Here is a 19,676-nt window from a genome sequence, read left to right as displayed (position 1 = left end):
ACACCGCCCTGAGTCCTTCGGGAGAAGGGCGGTATAGAAATAAAATTATTATTATTATTATTATTATTATTATTATTATTATTATTATTATTATTATTATTATTATTATTCAATTCAGCAGCGAACTGAAAAGCTTCATGGATGAGAAGCAAAACATCTTCAAGGAAAAACAAAGTCCCGTTGCCTTTTGAAAAAAGCACTTTTGGGTTCCCCATACTATGGTTCCTGTCCTTCCAGAAGTCTCTGAAAACCTCCCTCTATTCCTAGGCTTTGGGTTAGGAACTCCCTGGTGATTTGGGGAGTTATTATTTGTATGACTTCGTTTGGGCACTAATTTTTTTCCCTTTATATCATGAAAAGTTTTAAAATGTTAAGCCACCCAAAATCATTTTGGAATCAAGGGGCCTCAAACTCTTAACAAAAATAAATACCCATTGGGAAGGTGTCCTGGCATGACTGAAGAGTCACTAGAGTTAGACCAGTATCTTTTAACTTTCATTGATAACTTCTCAGTATGTCCTTAACTCATGGTTGTCCTGTTCATCTAGGGGAAAATATTCTGTTTATCACAATAGGGTTTTTTTTCATTCCCATTGGCTCTTCTGATTATAATACTTAACAATAATACAGTTAAGTTGACGAGTGATACATAAGTGAGCGGCCATAGAAATTGAAATAATATAATAAAAAGGAAAATAATATTAAGCATGTTTTCAAGCCAGCAGTTCCTATATGACCAAATTGGCTTTGTGGCAGAGAAGATTGCAAATGGCGATCACATGATCATGGGTTTCCTGGTAACCAGTTGTAAATGCAAGCTGGTTGCCAAGCACCCAAAATGCAGTCATGTGACCATGGGGGCTGGGGGCGGTATGAGATTTTACAGTCGCTGGAAGTGCTGCATGAGCTGTAAAGCACCCTTTCTGAGGCCCTCATAACTTTGAACAGCCATTAAACAAGCGGTCAAAAGTCATTGGCCATTTATTTAATGACTGTTAAATCTTTATCATTTTTACTTATGTATCACCTTTATTTTTGCAGCCAAAACATTTGTTGGAAATTAAGTTAATAAGCAAGTATTGATCATTCCAGTTTATACAGAATACAGAATCCAATTCAGAAGGCCATTCTAACCATTTCTTGGTTTATCAGAAGATAACTTGAATGTCACCATTATTATTCTTTTGGTTCAGATGGGCGTCCACTGTATGTGTTGAGACTAGGCCAGATGGATACCAAAGGTTTGGTGCGAGCTCTTGGAGAAGAAGCCCTGCTTCGCTATGTAAGTGCCTCAGATACAATTTGCAGATGATTTCTCTTGGGAATGTTACATCCCCATTTCAATTATCCTGTATCAGTTAGCATAACTGGATGTTCCTCAGTTAGGTTGCTCCTATTAACCATGTCCAAAATATCTGCAGGATATCGTCAGTTGGGAAAAGTTACATTACAGCGGGAAGCACTCTAGAATGTCATTGACAATCTGTTCATTTTGATATCTTTTTTATTAGAATAGCAACATGCTTTTTCTGTCTGTTGTGCAAGAATAAAAACATATGGGCAGCTTTTTGCTCTTGAGATATGGCATCTCTCACTAGTGGCCAGCTAAACTGGGGCTACTACAGATTGCTCACTTCTGAATGTTAGAATGAGGTGTTAATCCTCAAATATGAGGACAGCCTTTCTGCCTCTGAATATAAATAAAACAGAAATTGTTTTTCCAATTTCATAAAAAATTACCACTTTTTCCATGATCCAGCCTCCAAAGTGCCAACATCTCAATGAGATAACAAATTCTGCATTTTAGGAAAATAGGTCAACATTACATTGAGATCTTTGGCTGTAATATTTCTTTCCCAAAGTGTATTAACATATGTAATGATTTGAAATCCAAACAAAGCTGTAGATGGACAACACCAGATCGAATGAACTTTCACATTTCTTATGTCATCAACATAAATCATATTAATTTCGTTTTAAACATTCTTTGAAGGGCTGAATGAATATAAAGTAATATCTTCTGATGTATTCGATTCATTTTTAAATTGTAAGAGGTATAATTTACATTTTAAAATATATGTACATATTGATTCCCTCAAAACTAGATATTCAAATTATTTTGTAGTTCAGATACTACACAAAAAAATACTGACTTTCATTTTATTTTATTTTTAAACTTCTTACAAAAATCAAAGTTGAACCCAAAGTAACTCTGTGTCTGAAATTTTATCCATGGTCATTTTACAGCAACATAATTCAACATTCTCATCTTTTTTTTTATTAATGTGCAGGTTCTATCTATAAATGAAGAAGGACTGAGGAGGTGTAAAGAAAATACAAAAGTATTTGGAAGGCCTATTAGGTAAAGAAACTTTCTTTAAGTCCCATGAGTCTGTTTCACTGAACTTTAGACATGTTTATGCTAATTGAGATAAAGTTTTGCTGTGCAATGTTTTGATCAAGTCCTAGGTTAACAAATGGAACACTTTAGCACAATTCCAGTGGTCATTTATGCAATATGGCACACATAGCCAGACTTGATTCTGCAAGATTCTGGCATCCCATCCACTCTGTTAAAGTTTAGTCATTAAACAGCAGTTTCAGAAACTTCAGAGTAAGAGCTAAGAATAGATCCAGATAAGTGCAGGTGGGAATGGGAAGTGATGATAATCCCAAGAGCAGTATGAAAATAGATACCATCTAGTGTAGCTCAGCTAATTATATTGAACCAGTGTGAAAAGAACACTGTTTGGGAATTCCATATATACAATATTTTAAAACCAGGATGGACGAAAAAAATGGGATGGGATGTAAACAAATCAATTAAAATATTGTAAGGCCAAAATGGTGGATCAGTGAAATTGGGAGTGCTTGCACTGAACAATGCAATTAAACACAACAATTGAAAGAGTTGGAAGGATATTGAAGGAATTATAAGCATCTGGATTTGAAAAAGAGGAGGGTAAATTTATTCTCTTTCTCTCTCATTAACAAATATTTCAGGTATTACGGTTATGATTTAAAACTTTTTGACCTACTAGAATTTAAGTGAGGAGTAAAAACATCTAATATAGTATGGTATATTTGTATACTGTCACAATCAAATAATTGCTTGATTGAACATGCTGATTATGTTTTATTTTGGGAAAACACAGCTCTTGGACTTGCTTGGTGGATCTGGAGGGCTTGAACATGCGCCACTTATGGAGACCTGGGGTCAAGGCCTTGCTGAGGATTATTGAGGTGGTAGAAGCTAATTATCCAGAAACACTAGGACGTCTTCTAATTCTCCGAGCTCCCAGAGTGTTTCCAGTCCTTTGGACACTGGTACGTTCTTAAGTTGGTTCTCTGGGAATTTGTATTTTGTAAATTGGGGTCAGCATCTACTTTGGAGGCAAGATTGGCAAGCTTGATATTTATAGTGTACTTGATTTTAGGAGCCATAGGTAGAAATCCAGCTAGAACATAGACCTAAGTGGCCATTGGAATAATGTGTTTCTCTTGAGTTCATCTGATGTCTTGGGAATGTTACTACTTTAGTATTTTGTTTGTAGGTTAGCCCTTTCATTGATGACAACACCCGAAAGAAATTCCTGATTTATGCTGGCAATGATTACCAGAGTCCTGGTGGGCTGTTGGATTACATTGACAAAGAAATTATTCCCGATTTTCTTGGTGGAGAATGTATGGTAGGTAGAAAAGTCAGTTTCTTTGACAACCAAGCTCAATGACTTGTAATAATTCACTCTCTGTGCTAGTGCAATCCAGTGCCCAGTCTATTAGGCCTGTGCAAAGAGTCCTAGATACATTTCAAAGAAGCCATTTCAGTTGCGTAAGTGACACAATTTGCTGAAGGGATCATTCAGTTCAATTTAGCAAAGCAGTTTGGGTGGCTTTCAATCCCTTTGGATTCAAGTGAAGTCAAGTGTTTCTAGGCTGGGACGTTTTTGGATTTCTCAAAGGCTCTGTGGAAACCACCCAGCCTAAAGGTCCTTTGGCACATACCTCTGGTCTGGAGCCCTTCAGCACGTATTATAGGCAGCCACAAAGCATTTGCTTGAGTTAATTAACCCCAAGGGACATCTCGGATTCGGGATGGCTTGAACTCCGATTGGATGAGTCCACGGGAGGAGACCGGGGCAGGTCTTGAGAATGTTATCTGGGAGGAGTTTGATCCTGTGACTCCCGAGGATGTGGACAGAGTTCTGGGTAAGATTAGTGCCGCCACGTGTTTATTGGACCCGTGCCCCTCCTGGTTAGTACTGGCCTCCCGGGAGGTTACACGAGGCTGGCTCCAGGGGATTATAGATGCTTCTCTGAGTGAGGGTGCCTTTCCTGCCGCCTTGAAAGAGGCGGTGGTGAGGCCCTTCCTCAAGAAGCCTTCCCTGGACCCGGCTGAATTAGCTAACTATCGTCCAGTCTCCAACCTTCGTTTTGTGGCGAAGGTTGTTGAGAGCGTGGTGGCACGACAACTTTCCCGACACCTGGATGAAGCTATCTATCTAGACCCGTACCAGTCGGGCTTCAGGCGGGGGTACAGCACAGAAACGGCATTGGTCGCGTTGGTGGATGATCTCTGGAGGGCTCGGGACAGGGGTTGCTCCTCTGTCCTAGTCCTATTAGATCTCTCAGCGGCTTTTGACACCATCGACCATGGTATCATGCTGCAGCGGTTGAGGGGGTTAGGAATAGGGGACACCGTTTTGCGGTGGTTCTCCTCCTTCCTCTCCGACCGCTCGCAGTTTGTGTTGGCAGGGGGACAGAGGTCGACCTCGAGGCGTCTCACATGGGGGGTGCCGCAAGGGTCAGTCCTCTCGCCCCTCCTGTTCAATATTTATGTGAAGCCGCTGGGTGAGATCATCCGTGGTTTTGGGGTGAAGTGCCATCTGTACGCTGATGATACTCAGCTGTACATCTCCACCCCAGACCACCCCAACGATGCCCTTGATGTGATGTCTCGCTGCCTGGAGGCCGTGCGGGTCTGGATGGGGAAGAACTTGCTCAGACTCAACCCCTCCAAGACCGAGTGGCTATGGCTTCCGGCGCCCCGATATAGTCAGCAGGTGCCATCGCTGACTATTGGGGGTGAATCTCTGCCCCCCACAGAGAGGGCTCGCAATCTAGGTGTCCTTCTGGATGAACGGTTGTCTTTAGAAGAGCATATGACGGCCGTGGCCAGGGGGGCCTTTTATCAGGTTCGCCTGATTCACCAGTTGCAGTCCTTTCTGGATCGGGACGCCCTACGCACGGTCACTCATGCCCTTGTTACTTCCCGGTTGGACTATTGTAATGCTCTCTACATGGGGCTCCCCTTGAAGAGCACTCGGAGGCTCCAACTGGTCCAGAATGCTGCCGCGCAGTTGGTTATGGGCACAACTCGTTGTGCCCATGTGACACCCCTCCTGTGCGAGCTGCACTGGCTCCCAGTGGTCTTCCGGGTGCGATTCAAGGTGTTAGTTACCACCTTTAAAGCACTCCATGGCATAGGACCCGGGTACCTCCGAGCCGTCTCCTGCCACCAATAGCCTCCCACCGACCAGTCCGTTCCCACAGGGAGGGTCTCCTCAGGGTGCCGTCAACCAAGTTATGTCGACTGGCGGCGCCCAGGGGGAGGGCCTTCTCTGTGGGAGCCCCATCCCTGTGGAACGAACTGCCCCCGGAAATTCGTAAGATCTCCGACCTCCGGGCGTTTCGCTGCTCACTGAAGACCCTATTATTCCGCCAGGCCGGACTAACAACACAGTAGCTTTTAAATTGGGATATTTAAATTTATTGGGGTTTTAAATCTGAGCCACTTTATTTAATTATTTTAAATTTTATATTGTTGTTTTGTTTGTGTTTTTAAACAGGCTGTACACCGCCCTGAGTCCTTCGGGAGAAGGGCGGTATAGAAATAAAATTATTATTATTATTATTATTATTATTATTATTATTATTATTATTATTATTATTATTATTACTATTATTATTATTATTATTATTATTATTATTATTATTATTATTATTATTATTATTATTATTATTATATGGAGAAGGCTCTTCTCACTGTTTTTCCAGAGCACTCCCAAAGGCTTTCTGGGCCTCCAGCAAGATTCATGTTTTTGTGCCACTAGTCCCTTTAATGAATCCAGAAATTGGGATAAGGAAAACAGCATGAGAAAATGCATTCTTGTGTAATGCTTTCCTCTGTCAGGGAGGGGCAAGTGACACAACAAGAATTTTTCTGAGAGAATTTTTCTCTCTCGGCTATCGGCAAGCAGTTGGGACAGCTGAGTGGTGTGAAACATTCTTTGCCATGCCGCTTGCTTCTCTGAGGTGCTTTCTAGAAGAGGCTTCAAATTAGCCTGGAGCTGCTTACTCTGGGAGACAACTTCAAGATGGCTGCCTACAAAGTCTGTTGTCACATTGTCCACCCAACCTCAAAACCTCACACTCAGTGCTTCGAGAAAATGTTTTGCTTTGTTTTAAAATTAATATAGTCCCCATCTTATTTACATGATTCTAAGCCGTTCTCAAGTTAAAACAACAAAAAACTTGTGTAAAGAAATAAAAAAAAATCAAACAAACAAACAAAATCACAATAAATCAAAAGTGTAAAAGCGTAGGAGAGTGGCAACTACCATTCACAGATAATATAGCCATCTTGCTGGCTCCCCACATTTGCAGGATCCCCAGACCTCATGATAGAACCATGTCATTTAGGTAACATCTTTAGAATATATGCTGTAATATATACCATTGATAATAATGAACTCAAATCCTGCCTATGTACAGTATTCATTTGTATATAACACTGTAAATGATGTTCTTTTACTGCTGAAAAGTTAGTTTTTGAATTCAGTTGGTCTTACAGTGAAGTCAGGCAGAATCCAGTGTTTCAGGTCAATTGACCCTCAGTCTGTGCCTCATCAGTGTCTGCTTGAGAAGTATGTTGTGAGGGCAGACATAAACTACAGTGAGAAAATGGGGTCATTTCCAGTCATACACAGTTGTTTTACTCATTAAGCTGTTTACATCTTCTCACTATTTCAAATTGGCTGTGGAATATTCTTCCCGAAATGTTTTCAGTTGGAGCAGAAACAGATCCATTTTGCTAACTCTTTTCTCTCCGCACTTTAATTAAATTTATTTAGTGTGAAGTTCCAGAAGGTGGGCTGGTTCCCAAATCTTTGTACCGGACAGCAGAAGAACTGGAAAACGAAGACATAAAATTGTGGACAGAAACTATTTATCAGTCCGCAAGTGTCTTCAAAGGAGCTCCCCATGAGGTAAATCATATTATTTTTCCCGTTTCCCTCTGGTGTTTGCTAAAAATAATCTTCAAATCGAGGTCAGTTCCTGATGACCTCATGAATAAGTCCATGTTGTTTTCTTAGAAATATTAAGGAAATGGTTTACCATGGATATTTTCTGGCACTTTTTTTTTTTAACTTCCTAGTCTAGCCTTTAGTTTTGCTATTTTCTGGTAGGCTCTCCTCTGAGTACTAACCAGATTCAGCTTTCCTTAGGGCCTGCTATCTAGCTGGGCAGCCTATGGTAAAGATAACCAAACAGGTATCTGGGGAGGATTTTTGGAAGCAATTTTATTTTCAGAACTAGTTCAAGTGATACTCTTGATTTCAAAACTGAAATGCTATGTCCACAGTTAGGAAAAATCATACCGTACAACTTTTCCTTTTTTTAAAAAAATGTAATTTCCATTAGGTGCTTCAATCTTGGGTGACAATTTTGGGCAAGATTGCTATCTTGAGTATCATCTGAGCAGCCTCCTCAAAATCCTATCTATGAATTTGTAATAGTAATGCTTTATTTCTAAGGAAAAGAGACCTTATGTGAAGTATGGGAAGTCCCCAGCCCTTGACTTTCTTCCCCACTTTCACTTGAATGATGCAGCATTCCAAAATCTGTAATTAAAAAATTACAAAAAGGGAGCAGACCCTTCTCTGTTCTCACCCTCTGTGATATGAATAGTGTTAAAGGTTCTGCTAATGCTTGGCTCACAGTATTTTCCTAGTCTTCCTAGCTTCTGTTTCTAGTTCTTGATTATTTTTGCTTAAATAGCCATAGGTCTTTTCTGACAACAGTTTATGTTTCTGCCTTTGTGCATCAGATTTTGATTTGCATTGTTAAGGTTTTAACAATCTTCTATCATGAAGATTACAATTGTACAATAGCAGACACTATTGCTTTAAGTATGTGACACAATTAATGGATGTTGTAGCTAGATGAACTCTTCCATCTGATTTCTGATAGGTGGTACCGTAACCACTGATAGACTTAACCATAGTTTCAGTTGGAAGCTGACCATCCTAAACCAAGCCAAGTCCAAAAACGCCAGGGAATTTCAAGAAGCTTAGCATCCTGATAAATTAGCCATCAATAGATACATAGACATAAACAACATCTACATACTATTGTTGTGGCCCATCAGCGGCCTGTGCAGCTAGTAGCTGATTCTGACAGCGAGGAGGCTGGTGTGGTGCTGCGCCAGCAACCTGTGCAGCTGGCACTCGAGTCGGACAATGAGGAGGCTGGAGAAGATGTAGTGCCAGGGGCGGGGATTCAGCCAGGGCCTTCAGAACCTCCAGAAGCTTCCATGGGTGAAGAGGAAGAAGAGGAGGAGCCTCTTCTTGATGCACGGGCACGCAGAGCTGCCAAAAGGCAGGAGGAGGTCTCCTCGAGAGTAAGTCTTGGGGCTAATTGGCCACTCCCTTAGCCTATTTAAGGAAGGATGACGACTGAGGCAATTTGCAGGGAACAACTTAGTTCACTTTCCTTCGTGTCTTGATCTTACTTCTCTGCAAATTGTTTCTGGGCTTTCTGCCAACCATAGTAAGATTACGATTTATTTATTCTTTGGATTCTTGTAGGCTGTTAAGAAAGTTAATTAACAGCCTTTGTTTGAAAAAGACTGATTTAATTTAGTAAACTAAGGTTTGTACAGACTTTGTGTGTGCTGCATTCTTTGGGGTCCATAGCTGGGGCAGAACAACTATGCAAAAGAGATAATCAACAAACCAAAAAGGGAACAAAAAGACCCAAGCACCTCTCCACCAGCAATCAGCACTCAGATGAGCATAGATTAACTGCAAGATTAACATCAGACCAACAATCAAGTAAACAATACTCCAATCAAGGAACTGCCAAACAAGCTAACAGTAAACACCCCAACCACGAACCTCTAAGACCACGGCTTGCTCTATTCTAGGGCAAGCCGCTAGAATAGAAACTCAGAGCAAACCCCATTCCTTAGTAGCACTTATGATGCTACCTAATTTTGAGTAATGAAACATTTCCAAGAAAGGAAGCTCAGCACCAAGGACCCTTCATTTTAACCCTGAGCTACAAATATTCTCCTTTATTGGTACTGTAACTGATACAAATAGCAGACTTCAAACCAGACATAGCGCACAATTCTTATTGAAAGAAAGCTGACAGGGGAGCCTCGGCCGGTAGAGAGATCTGCCATGGCTTGAGTTTCTAATACATCCACTTGCTTTTCTTTCCAGATTTTCATTCAGATTGTGGAAGCTGCCTCTGTGATCACCTGGGATTTTGATGTTTGTAAAGGTGATATTGTTTTCAACATCTATCACTCCAAGAGAGCCCCTCAGCCTCCAAAAAAAGAGTCTTTGGTAGGGGCACACAGTATTACCTCCCCTGGTGGCAATAACGTACAGTTGATAGACAAAGCTTGGCAACTGGGGCGAGACTACAGCATGGTGGAATCACCCCTCATCTGCAAGGAAGGGGAAAGTGTGCAGGTGAGAACTCGTCTCTAAACACAATCCCTACTTTGATTCCTAGCAAAATGCTTTTAGGATTTATCAGAACCGGCTTTTTAATTCAAGCATGTTCTGAATAACCCACCACAGCATTCTTGTGTTGCTTCCTTGTGATTATGTCATTAACCAGTCTTAATACAATTCCTAATGTATCATTGTAGCAGTGTGAAATCCTTAGAAAGTGAGGACTTTGTGTGTTTTCGCATCCAAAACGGGTTGCCTTAATATGGCTGTAGGAGGGGAAGAGATCTTAAGTCCTTCTCAAATAGTTTGAGTTTGGTTTCTCCCACTAAACCTATTTTGCCTTCTGCTTCACACCAGAACATTTGGCCAATGACTCATTTCAGAGTTCTATAAACTGGGAGGCCAATTCAGCATTGAAATTAGAGGTCCTCACCAACTCAACCTTAAAGTAACTGCTCTTCCAGGGCAAGGGGAGAGTGATATTTTAATCAGTTAAGCACTTCACAGATTAATTGTACATCAATAAGGAAGCTCTGCCAGTGGATGCGCCTTTCAATCTTTGACTGCTTTAGGTTTTTGTTTTGTTTTGTTTTTTTAATTTGATTTATATGCCGCCCTTCTCCGAAGACTCAGGGCGGCTTACAATGTGCTCAGCAATAGTTGGTGATTAATCCCTCTCTCTATCCCTCCTTAAAATTTTGCAACCTTCTTCTGGGATATAGCTGTTTTTGGGGGAAATATCCAAATTTTGGAATCTCTGACAATTACTTCTCTGCGTTTTAAAAGGGTGACATACAAATTCTAGGATAGTAACAAATTAGTATGTTCAAAAATATGCATAACTCCATCTGCAGGATGGTGGGCTATTACAATTCATAAAAGTATTACTTTTATAATCATTAAATTGTGATTCTTTGTGCACCGGTCTAAACATTGAGGCTTACCACCAAGTCAAGAAGTGGTAGTAGGTATTATGTATGCTGTACTTGCCAATTAATCCTTATTTTTCATATATATCTATGATAAGTCATAATGATCAATAACCATAAACACAAGAAAACCGAATTGTGTTTAATGGAACTATGCTTCTTACGTTCTTGCCTGCCAGCCTCTCTGAATTGATCAAGTAGGCTGAGCATGAAAGGGAGACTCAGCGTACAATTGCCGATTTATGAAGTGCACTACATTATATCCAAATGGATGGTTATTAGCACTGATTTCCTCTGCTCTTGCTTTTTTAAGGGATCTCATGTGACTAGATGGCCTGGCTTCTACATTCTCCAGTGGAAGTTCCACAGTATGCCTGCCTGCGCTACCACCAGTCTGCCTCGTGTTGATGATGTGCTGGCATCTCTACAGGTCTCATCTCACAAGTGCAAAGTGATGTATTACACAGAAGTAATTGGGTCAGAAGATTTCAGGTAAAGTTAGCTGTAATGATGCAAATGTCAGTCTATTTTTTTTAAAAAAAAAACAATGAGAAAATGTCTTATGGCTCACTAAGCCCTAAATGCAAGCAGTCAAAAACTACCCAGAATAATACAGGAACAACAGCATTTCCATGACTTGGTTTTCCTAGAGACTTTAGAATCATCAAGATGATACTTAAAGGTACTATGCCTGTGAGGTTTCAGACAACACCTTCGGTTAAAAGCAATTCATCTGATGTTTACGGTCCTTCTCTCTTACTGCATTCTCTTATCTCCATTCTTCACATTACTTGCTGGGCTCCATAGTAAAAATAACATATATTATATTATTGTTCAGTTAACAAAACCTTAACTTTTCTTGCCTCGATTGACTGACTTCATAAAAAAAAAAAAAAAAAAAAAGCATTTTATACAAAGTTGGAAAATAATTTTGACTGCTTTTGTCCTGTAGGGAAAATTGATAATCTCTAGGGCAGTGATGGTTAATCTTTTTGCTGTCGTGTGCCAAAAGGGGGGGTCACGGGGGGGTTCGCGTGCATGGGTGTCCACACCCATAATTCAATGCCCCCCATGCCCCGCCCCCACACTCCCCCCACTTTTGGCACGTGATGGCAAAAAGGTTACCTGTGGGTCCGTAGGCCCGTTTTTTGCCCTCTCCGGGTTCCAGAGGTTTTCTTGGAGCCTGGGGAGGGCGAAAACGGCCTCTTCCATCCCTCCCCCCGAGGCTGGAAACGGCCCGTTTCCAGTCTTCGAGTGAGCCCAGAAGGCCTGAAAATGAGCTGGCTGGCACGTGCATGTATGCGGGAGATGAGCTAGGGCAACGCTCGCGTGCCCACAGATATGGCTCCACGTGCCGCCTGTGGTACGCGTGCCATAGGTTCGCCATTACGGCTCTAGGGGAAGCTAATATATCCACTGCCCTCTAAACAATAAGTACATTTGACTAATATTAACAAACATTGGTTTGATAGATACAGAGGGGAAAAGTTAGACTGTTTTTAGACGAGAGATAAGGGGCAAATTGTTATCATTAAAACTTATGTGCAGATCTCAAAAGCTATATTAATCATGGACTACGTAAATAGCTTTACTGATCTTTTTTAACATTAGAGGTCTACGTAGTTCCAGAATTTTTTCTTAGAGTAGCAAGTTGCATCAAACAATGGCAACCTTTGCTTATTGATTTGAAAAGAAAGAAAATAGCAAGCCAAATACTTTTATAAATGAATTTATGACAAATCTCTTTTTGATTCTATTCACTATAAGATGAGTGCAGGTATTGGCATTTTGTCTCTTCAAATCAATTTGTGGCAATTGTATATGTGAACATTTTTTAGTATATAAAATCCAGAAGATTCCTTAAATTGACTCAGATTAATCATTTGTAATCTGAATCAATTTAAGGAATTTTCTGGATTCCATATACTACGTGTTTATTTGTTAAGAGAAAACTTAATTTTTCTTAGTTTATTGACTAAGAAGTTGGAATTGCAGACCTTCAGTTAAGTCCTGAAGAACAAATTATTTCCTTACTGTAGGTTCTTAAACAAGGTATTATGGAATAGTTGTTTTATTCAGTGGTGTTAGCTATAAATATATATGGCAACCTCTAGTACCTTTTATTCTTTTTTAAAAAAATATATGGCTTTTTAGTATTATGACTTTGGCATCTTTGTTTATTGTAATAGTTGGAAGTTAGAAAGCTGGCATATACGTACATGGATGATTCGTTCTGGTTCCTTGGCTAACTAACTATATAAACCAGCCCTTCTGCTGTATGCCATATGGTTCCTCAGATTGGCCAGGAGTTGTGGAAGCTAAAACTAATGAAATGACTCCATGATCAGTACTATACATTGAGCCTATCAGTAGGCACTGACAATTCCATTCGGGATTCCCCCCCCCCCCCCCCCATTGCATACAGCTCAGCATGTGAAGGCGTCTTATGCTTACCGTGAGTCAATCTTTCCACAGGGGATCCATGAGCAGCCTTGAATCAAGTCACAGTGGATTTTCTCAGCTCAGTGCTGTTACAACTTCCTCCGGCCAGTCTCAGTCCAGCTCCATGATTTCCAGGTAGTGCCGCTGCCTACAAAAGCCAGTTGATGAGACGGCTGGACCCTCGTCTATGGCAGTCCTCTGCAATACAGCATCAGCATCATCATTGTCAGTGACACTTGCAAAAACAAAACACACAAATGGAAGGTCTTTTTATAGATAGTAAAAGTAGCTGTGTGCATTTAAATATTCTGGTTTTGTTTTGAATTAGAACCGAAAAGAGTGTGTCTAATCTTAATAGCCATAATTTTTTATACATACGCTTGCACAAATCTTCACTTGGAAATGTAAAGGGCTGTTTTGCAAAGGAAGAATCAGATCAGTGGTTGTATGGCTGAGAATTTATTTAACTTCCTGTTGATATATTTGTAATGCATTAGAAGTCTGTCCCAAAGCTTTTGCCAGTGAGACTTTCGCAAAGTTTAAGTACACCTTTCTCACCCCCCCCCCCCCACTTCTGGTTCTGCTCTCCTGAGTCTCTCCTCTGTTACAGCCCAGCATTAAGGAAGGCCTAAGGAGTGCAGTGCAGTAGCTGGGTGCCTGACATTTCGTGAAAAGCCAGCTGGTGAACTGGCTGAACCCTTTTCCCTACCTTTTCTCAGCGAGAGGTGCTGCCCTGACAGAGGGAGGCGAGCTGTCAGTCCTGTCAGGCAGCTCTTTTAACACGAGTTCATTCTGCTAGCTCACATGGTTAAGGACAGACTCCTTTTTTCTTTTTTTGGGCATTGAAAGGCATTAAGCTAGAACATACACTTCTGAGCATCGAAGGTGGGAAGGAAGAGGGCAGAGCAGGCTCTCCTCAACTCAACCCAAAGGCTGGCCCTCCTTTGAGTCCTCAGGTTTGTTTCTCCCGGAGGTGCACATGACTGTACCTCATTTGCTTCTTTTCATCCTCTACAAATACCCTTTGAACAGTGGCATCTTTTCTGCCAAGAGCTTCCTGGAGAAGTCACTGCATCAGCCCTTTCCTTCCTGTGCTCTTCTCCACTTCCCTGATCTGCCCTGTGAATGCCAAGAGAAACCTCATGCGCTCCTGCAGCACGGACGGGATGTTTACCCTCCTAACAGAGCACAGACTGCTGTGGCAATAATTCATTGCAGACATCCACATGTTTCCGTAATAGTAAATTTGCTAAAGGTTGCTTAAACTCTCCAGCACTTGCTTCTTTAGTATTTGAAGCATGACCTTTGGAAGCCTAAAACAGCCAGCTGCCAGGCTAGTCTTGCTGATGCAAATGAGTGTTAATTCTACAAGGATTGCAAATCTGTTTGCGTAGCCAACAATAGCTGCTGAAATAGTATCTGTTGGATTCATCCATTCCCATTTAAAGCTCTAGTTACCCCACCCCACCCCACACACACACCTCCAGTGTATAATTACAGCCTTGTTTAGAGAAGACTCTGTGCTTACTCTCTGCTTACATATCTTGTAAAAGGTTAACATACACTGTTTCAGAAAAAGGAAGGTAATGATGAATGCAACCTGCAATTTATTAATTAGAAAGCTAAAGGAATTGGTTTTGAGATCAGAGTGTTTATGTGCTAATTCAAAGGATTTGTCCTATGAATTATAAAACTAAAACCGGTGAGTGCTTAAAGTATTAATCTAGATGACCATTCTGAATGCTGGTTAAATGGAGTTGAAAGGATATAGATTTGTTCCACAGACCCACACATGCTGTATTTCATCCAGCCGCTGCTTTTTTGTGATAGTTTCTTAAGTACTAAGAACACTAGTATAGTAATTATCTTCAGTAGCAGTTTTAATTGTTGGTATGTAATCACGAACATGGTTCCCAGCCTCAGAAACATTGTGCCACGTTCATCCTCTTGTAATTAGTGTCCCCCTTGCCTGGTTGCAAAATGGTACATTCTCCCCTCTCCAAAACAGGGGCTCTATAAAAGATAGTTTCCTCTTCCCCATGGCAATTTTGCTGGCAGCTGTAAAGATTTCAATGGCTGCTATCAGCCAATGGATATCTGATTTTGCAGAACGTTTAACGATGGGAACTCTGTTTTCTGTCTTAAAATGTCTGTTTGCTCAGCAATTCCCCTTGGAGGGGCAATACGTTGGACTTTGGGAGGAGAGTGCAATTCAGAGCTCAAAGCACACACATACTTGGAGTGGAAGGGTTGTTATTCCTCATAAAAAGCATGACATCCCACCTATGGCCCGATTAACTCTTTGCTCTTCTCCTTAGTGTGTAATCTTACTATTATTCTGTCTCTGTTCTGCCAGAACTGATAAACTTGGTAATCCTTCCTTCTTTTAACTTAATTTAGCAACTTTCACCCACCTTCTCGCCGTTCCTGAATTTCATATTGATTTCTGTAAATGTTTTCTAAGCATATTACCTCAATCTTGGTAATAAAGTAACAGTCTTTTAAATATTTTTTTTATTTGTATCAGTAATAAATGTGATATGGGAAAAATGTCTGAATCCATTTCTTCTCAGCATGCTTCAGAAGTGGTGGTTTTCTAAAAGATATAACGAGTGGAGGAATGGTTGTGTGACTATTTCATTAAATGATTTTTGTGTGCTGTATGAATCTCATATAGGGTCCCCTTGTCACTGATGTCACCCAGATTTCACAGACACCCACTGCCCACCCAAAAGATACTTCTGAAGACCTCATTAAAATGTAATTGATACCCATCAAACTGGAACTCACAAAACTATTTCTAATGTTTCCATCTGTGCAGTCAGACTCTGAAAATTTCTGGAGGAAAGTTTTATTGGCAGATGATCCAAAAACGAAACTCTTCTGGCTATGCTGTTTGGGCTGGCAGAAACTCATAATAAGAACATTATACCAACTATCAAACATGAAGGCAGTATTGTTTGGGAATCCTGCGCTACTGCAGGCCCCAAATGACTTTCCACCCCTTAAGGAAGCTTAAATATTGCTTTGTAACAAAAATTTACAAAAATGTCCATCTTCCTGTCAGCTGAAGCTGATGTTCCAGTAGGACCTGCAGAAGAACAATGAATCCAAACATGGTCTACAGGTTTCAGTGTTTTCCACAGCTGAGTTCATAGCTTAACCATAAATAATGTAGCCGAACCTGACACGAACTGTTTATGCTAAGAAAATCCTAAAATATTTCTGAGCTGAAGGTGTGAGACACGGGTCACTAATTATAACAGCATTTGGTTCGGTTATTGTAGTTGAAAGAGCAGCGACATTTACTGAATTTAACAAGATGATTGCTTTCTCACCCAAGCATATTGTGTACTTTGTTTAATGGAATAAATGAAACAAGGATCAAAATTGGACAGCATTGGTACTTTGGACTCCCTTTATAACCTATATGAAGCTTTGATAGCATTTGGTGTCAAAGAAACACAATCATTCAAAGCTGAAACAAGGCAAATACTTCACAGAAATGGTACATATGTAGTACATCTAGGCTACAATCTTCCATATTCTTACACGGTAACCCTATTTAAATTTTATGGCATTAACTTCTGAATAAGCAGGCTGTTCTACCAGATTCCCTTAGTTTTTTGTTTTTAATTGAGCAGTGGTAGCATACTGGCTAGAATGTAGTATTGCAGGCTAATTCTGCTGACTGCCTGCAGTTTTGATTCTCACTGACTCAAGGTTCAGCCTTCCATCCTTTCGAGGTCAGTAAAATGAGGACCCGGATTGTTGGGGGCAATATGCTGACTTTGTAAACTGCTTAGAGAGGGCTGTAAAAGCACTGTGAAGCATTATATAAGTCCAAGTGCTATTGCTATTGTGATGGAGCAGATTATAAACACTCCTTTCAAATCTTCATCTTGCTAAATGATACACTGAAATTAGAAAATTATACTGTAAACGTATATATATGTATGTATGTATGTATGTATGTATGTATTTATGTATGTTGTATGGGAATTGAAGAGGGTCATAATAGGAGGCTGGGGAAGTATGATTCAATGTGGTTGGGGGCAGACTCTGGGGTACCAAGTTCACCATCACTGTCTCCTGAATCATAGTCCCAGCTACCTTTTCTTTTTAAACTTTGAATTTTGATGAGTTCTAATAATAGAGAAATAATAGAGAAATGGCAGCCAATTGTATATTTTTTGCTACTTCTCCGTTAATGTCACTTGCTGGTCATACTTTAGCAGGGTAATGTAGACTACATAAATACTATTTACATGTTTTTCTACTCTTATGTTCTTATCCATTTCCTTTCAATAACCTGCAGAAGAATAGCAATAGCACTTAGACTTATATACCGCTCCATAGTGCTTTACAGCTTTACAGCATTCTCCAGGAGTTTACAATATCAGCATATTGTCCCGAACAATCTCGGTTCTCATTTTACCCACCTCGGAAGGATGGAAGACTGAGTCAACATTGAGCCCTGTCAGGATCGAACTCCAAGCAGTGGTCAGAGTTAGCCTGCAATACTACATTCCAACCCCTGTGCCATCAGGGCTCAGAATGGGAATGTCAATGAGAACTTTGAGCATTTGAACTAATATCATTTTAAATAAATAGCTATGTTTTTTTGTTTTTGTTTTTGGATGCCTTCAGGTCAGTTGATTGTGGTGTTCTTAGCAAGATTTTATACCGTAAGTGCTTAACGCATTGTAAGCCGCTCTGAGTCTCCGGAGAAGGGCGGCATATAAATCAATTAGCTCCCTAGGACTGAATGAGAATGACTGACTCAAACTCATTCAGCTGTCTTTGTATCTAAGGTGGGGCTAGAGCTCACAGACTCCTGGTTTGTAGCCTGGTGCCTTTAACCACTACACCAAACTGGCTAAATATTTACATTTTGCCCTTTCTAAAGGGATATGGTTATTAATGTGACAGCAGGATTAAGACACACTTCGATTTGCCATATTGTGTTTGTAAACAATCCTACATATGTATTTTATAAAGTTGTTGATAAGCAAGAAATCTAACATATCATAAAGATAGATGAAAACTTTTGGGGAGGAGTTTTGCAGTCAGAGAAACTGCTTTGATGGAGAGAGATGCAATTTCTTACAGAGCACTATCTAGAAATGTACAGAAGGCAAGCCTAAATTTGCCATTTTAAAAAGCATTCTCTTTCCCTTTTCTGAATATTTTTTTACCTAGTCTTGTGATTCGATAATATGAATATTTGACTATAAAACCACCCTGGGGAAATCAACCTGGTCGTCTTACGTCTTCAATCAGTTTTCCTGAAGTATATGGATGTATACGCCTATGAGACCTCTTCAGACCGTTACTGACTCAATAACCTTACTGGTGCAGAGTCAGGAATGCCCACTAGATGATGCAAGTAATCTTTAGCAACTGACGGCTGCTCCTATTCTCCAGGTGAATATCTACCTGGAGGAGAGAGGAGAATGAGTTTCACCTTGACTGGCTGACTGACTTCATGTTCAGTTTCTGTAAGGCTGCATCTGGTCCATGAATTATTCTCTATTTTGCATTTTAAGTCTTATTAAGCAAACTTCAACCTGGTATAAAAAAATAATAATGCAGTTCTCTGTTTGCCTGAAAAACTGCCCTTTGATAAGTTAGCAGCGGCAAGTGCTCACAGTGCATCCCTGGCTAGAGATGGCTGAATTTTGCAGAATGCATCTCTCCCCATGCTTGCAGGCTAAGTGTACAATCAGGGAAATTTAAAAGAGCAAAAGAAGACTTTGAATAAAACCAATTCACACACATTCTTCATACGTTACCCCTTAGCTGTCTTCTGGGTCTGTGGAGGTGGAGGTGGCATCAAGATCCCTTGAGTGAACAGCCTGCAGCCATTTCACAATTTGTATTTATTTATATTTATATTTATAAATATAAATAATATTTATAATTATATATTTATAAATATTTATAAACTTGGGATTGTTGTTTCCATACTTCTGAGATAGGCATTCACCATCTGATAACTTCCACACAAAACTGCAAACTGGAATACATAGACATGCAATGCACAACTCAGTTCAGAGTCCAATCTCTGGAATGTCTACAGCTGCTCCTATAAGTATTCACTGCAAGTCTGGAAAGTTTCGTCCCTTTGCCTCAATATTGATATTGATTAGGTGTGGGACTGTCTTAGTGCTTCATGGTCAAATCTGGCACATTTGGCAGATGTGCTAATCTTAACACAAAAACCTTATTTTAAAACAGTTCATGTTAAAAAACAACAACAGTCTTTTCAAAATAATCATTATGTCTTTGAAAGTCCTAGCCTCTTTTTCCATGTGTGGTGCAGGGAGGGCCCAGCATTTTGCAAATATAATACTCTAGCTTCTATGTATGAACAGCAAGATAGCTGATTTGGTCATAGTTACCTTTTAGGAATGTATGGTGGAATTTAAATATGAATTAAGTATAATGCATTTTTTTGATTTGAAGAATATGGCATTAAAAGGTGTGAATTCAAATTCAGCCCACTACATTTCAAATTATGCAAATAATTTCATTCATCATCAGGTTGTTTCCT

At 40.2% G+C, this 19,676-nt stretch overlaps 1 protein-coding gene across 2 annotated transcripts in view; it reads left to right on the top strand.

Annotated features, from left to right (window-relative positions):
* The window catches only part of SEC14L1 (SEC14 like lipid binding 1), a 37,953-nt gene extending 22,327 nt beyond the window's left edge, over positions 1-15,626 (top strand). For both annotated transcript variants that reach the window (XM_070937517.1, XM_070937518.1), the window contains exons 9-16: positions 1,194-1,282; positions 2,292-2,362; positions 3,156-3,327; positions 3,555-3,689; positions 7,134-7,268; positions 9,510-9,764; positions 10,992-11,170; positions 13,154-15,626. In XM_070937517.1, coding sequence (XP_070793618.1) covers positions 1,194-1,282; positions 2,292-2,362; positions 3,156-3,327; positions 3,555-3,689; positions 7,134-7,268; positions 9,510-9,764; positions 10,992-11,170; positions 13,154-13,259 — 1,142 coding nt within the window. In that variant the 3' untranslated portion in view covers positions 13,260-15,626. The remainder of the gene's footprint in view (positions 1-1,193; positions 1,283-2,291; positions 2,363-3,155; positions 3,328-3,554; positions 3,690-7,133; positions 7,269-9,509; positions 9,765-10,991; positions 11,171-13,153) is intronic.
* The last annotated feature ends 4,050 nt before the right edge of the window (positions 15,627-19,676 follow it).

Source organism: Pituophis catenifer, unplaced genomic scaffold (genome assembly GCF_029215685.1).
Source record: "Pituophis catenifer annectens isolate HBS135680 unplaced genomic scaffold, rPitCat1.0.hap2 SCAF_2, whole genome shotgun sequence".
NCBI classification, from domain to species: Eukaryota; Metazoa; Chordata; class Lepidosauria; order Squamata; family Colubridae; genus Pituophis; species Pituophis catenifer.
This window is presented reverse-complemented; position numbering and strand designations above follow the sequence as displayed.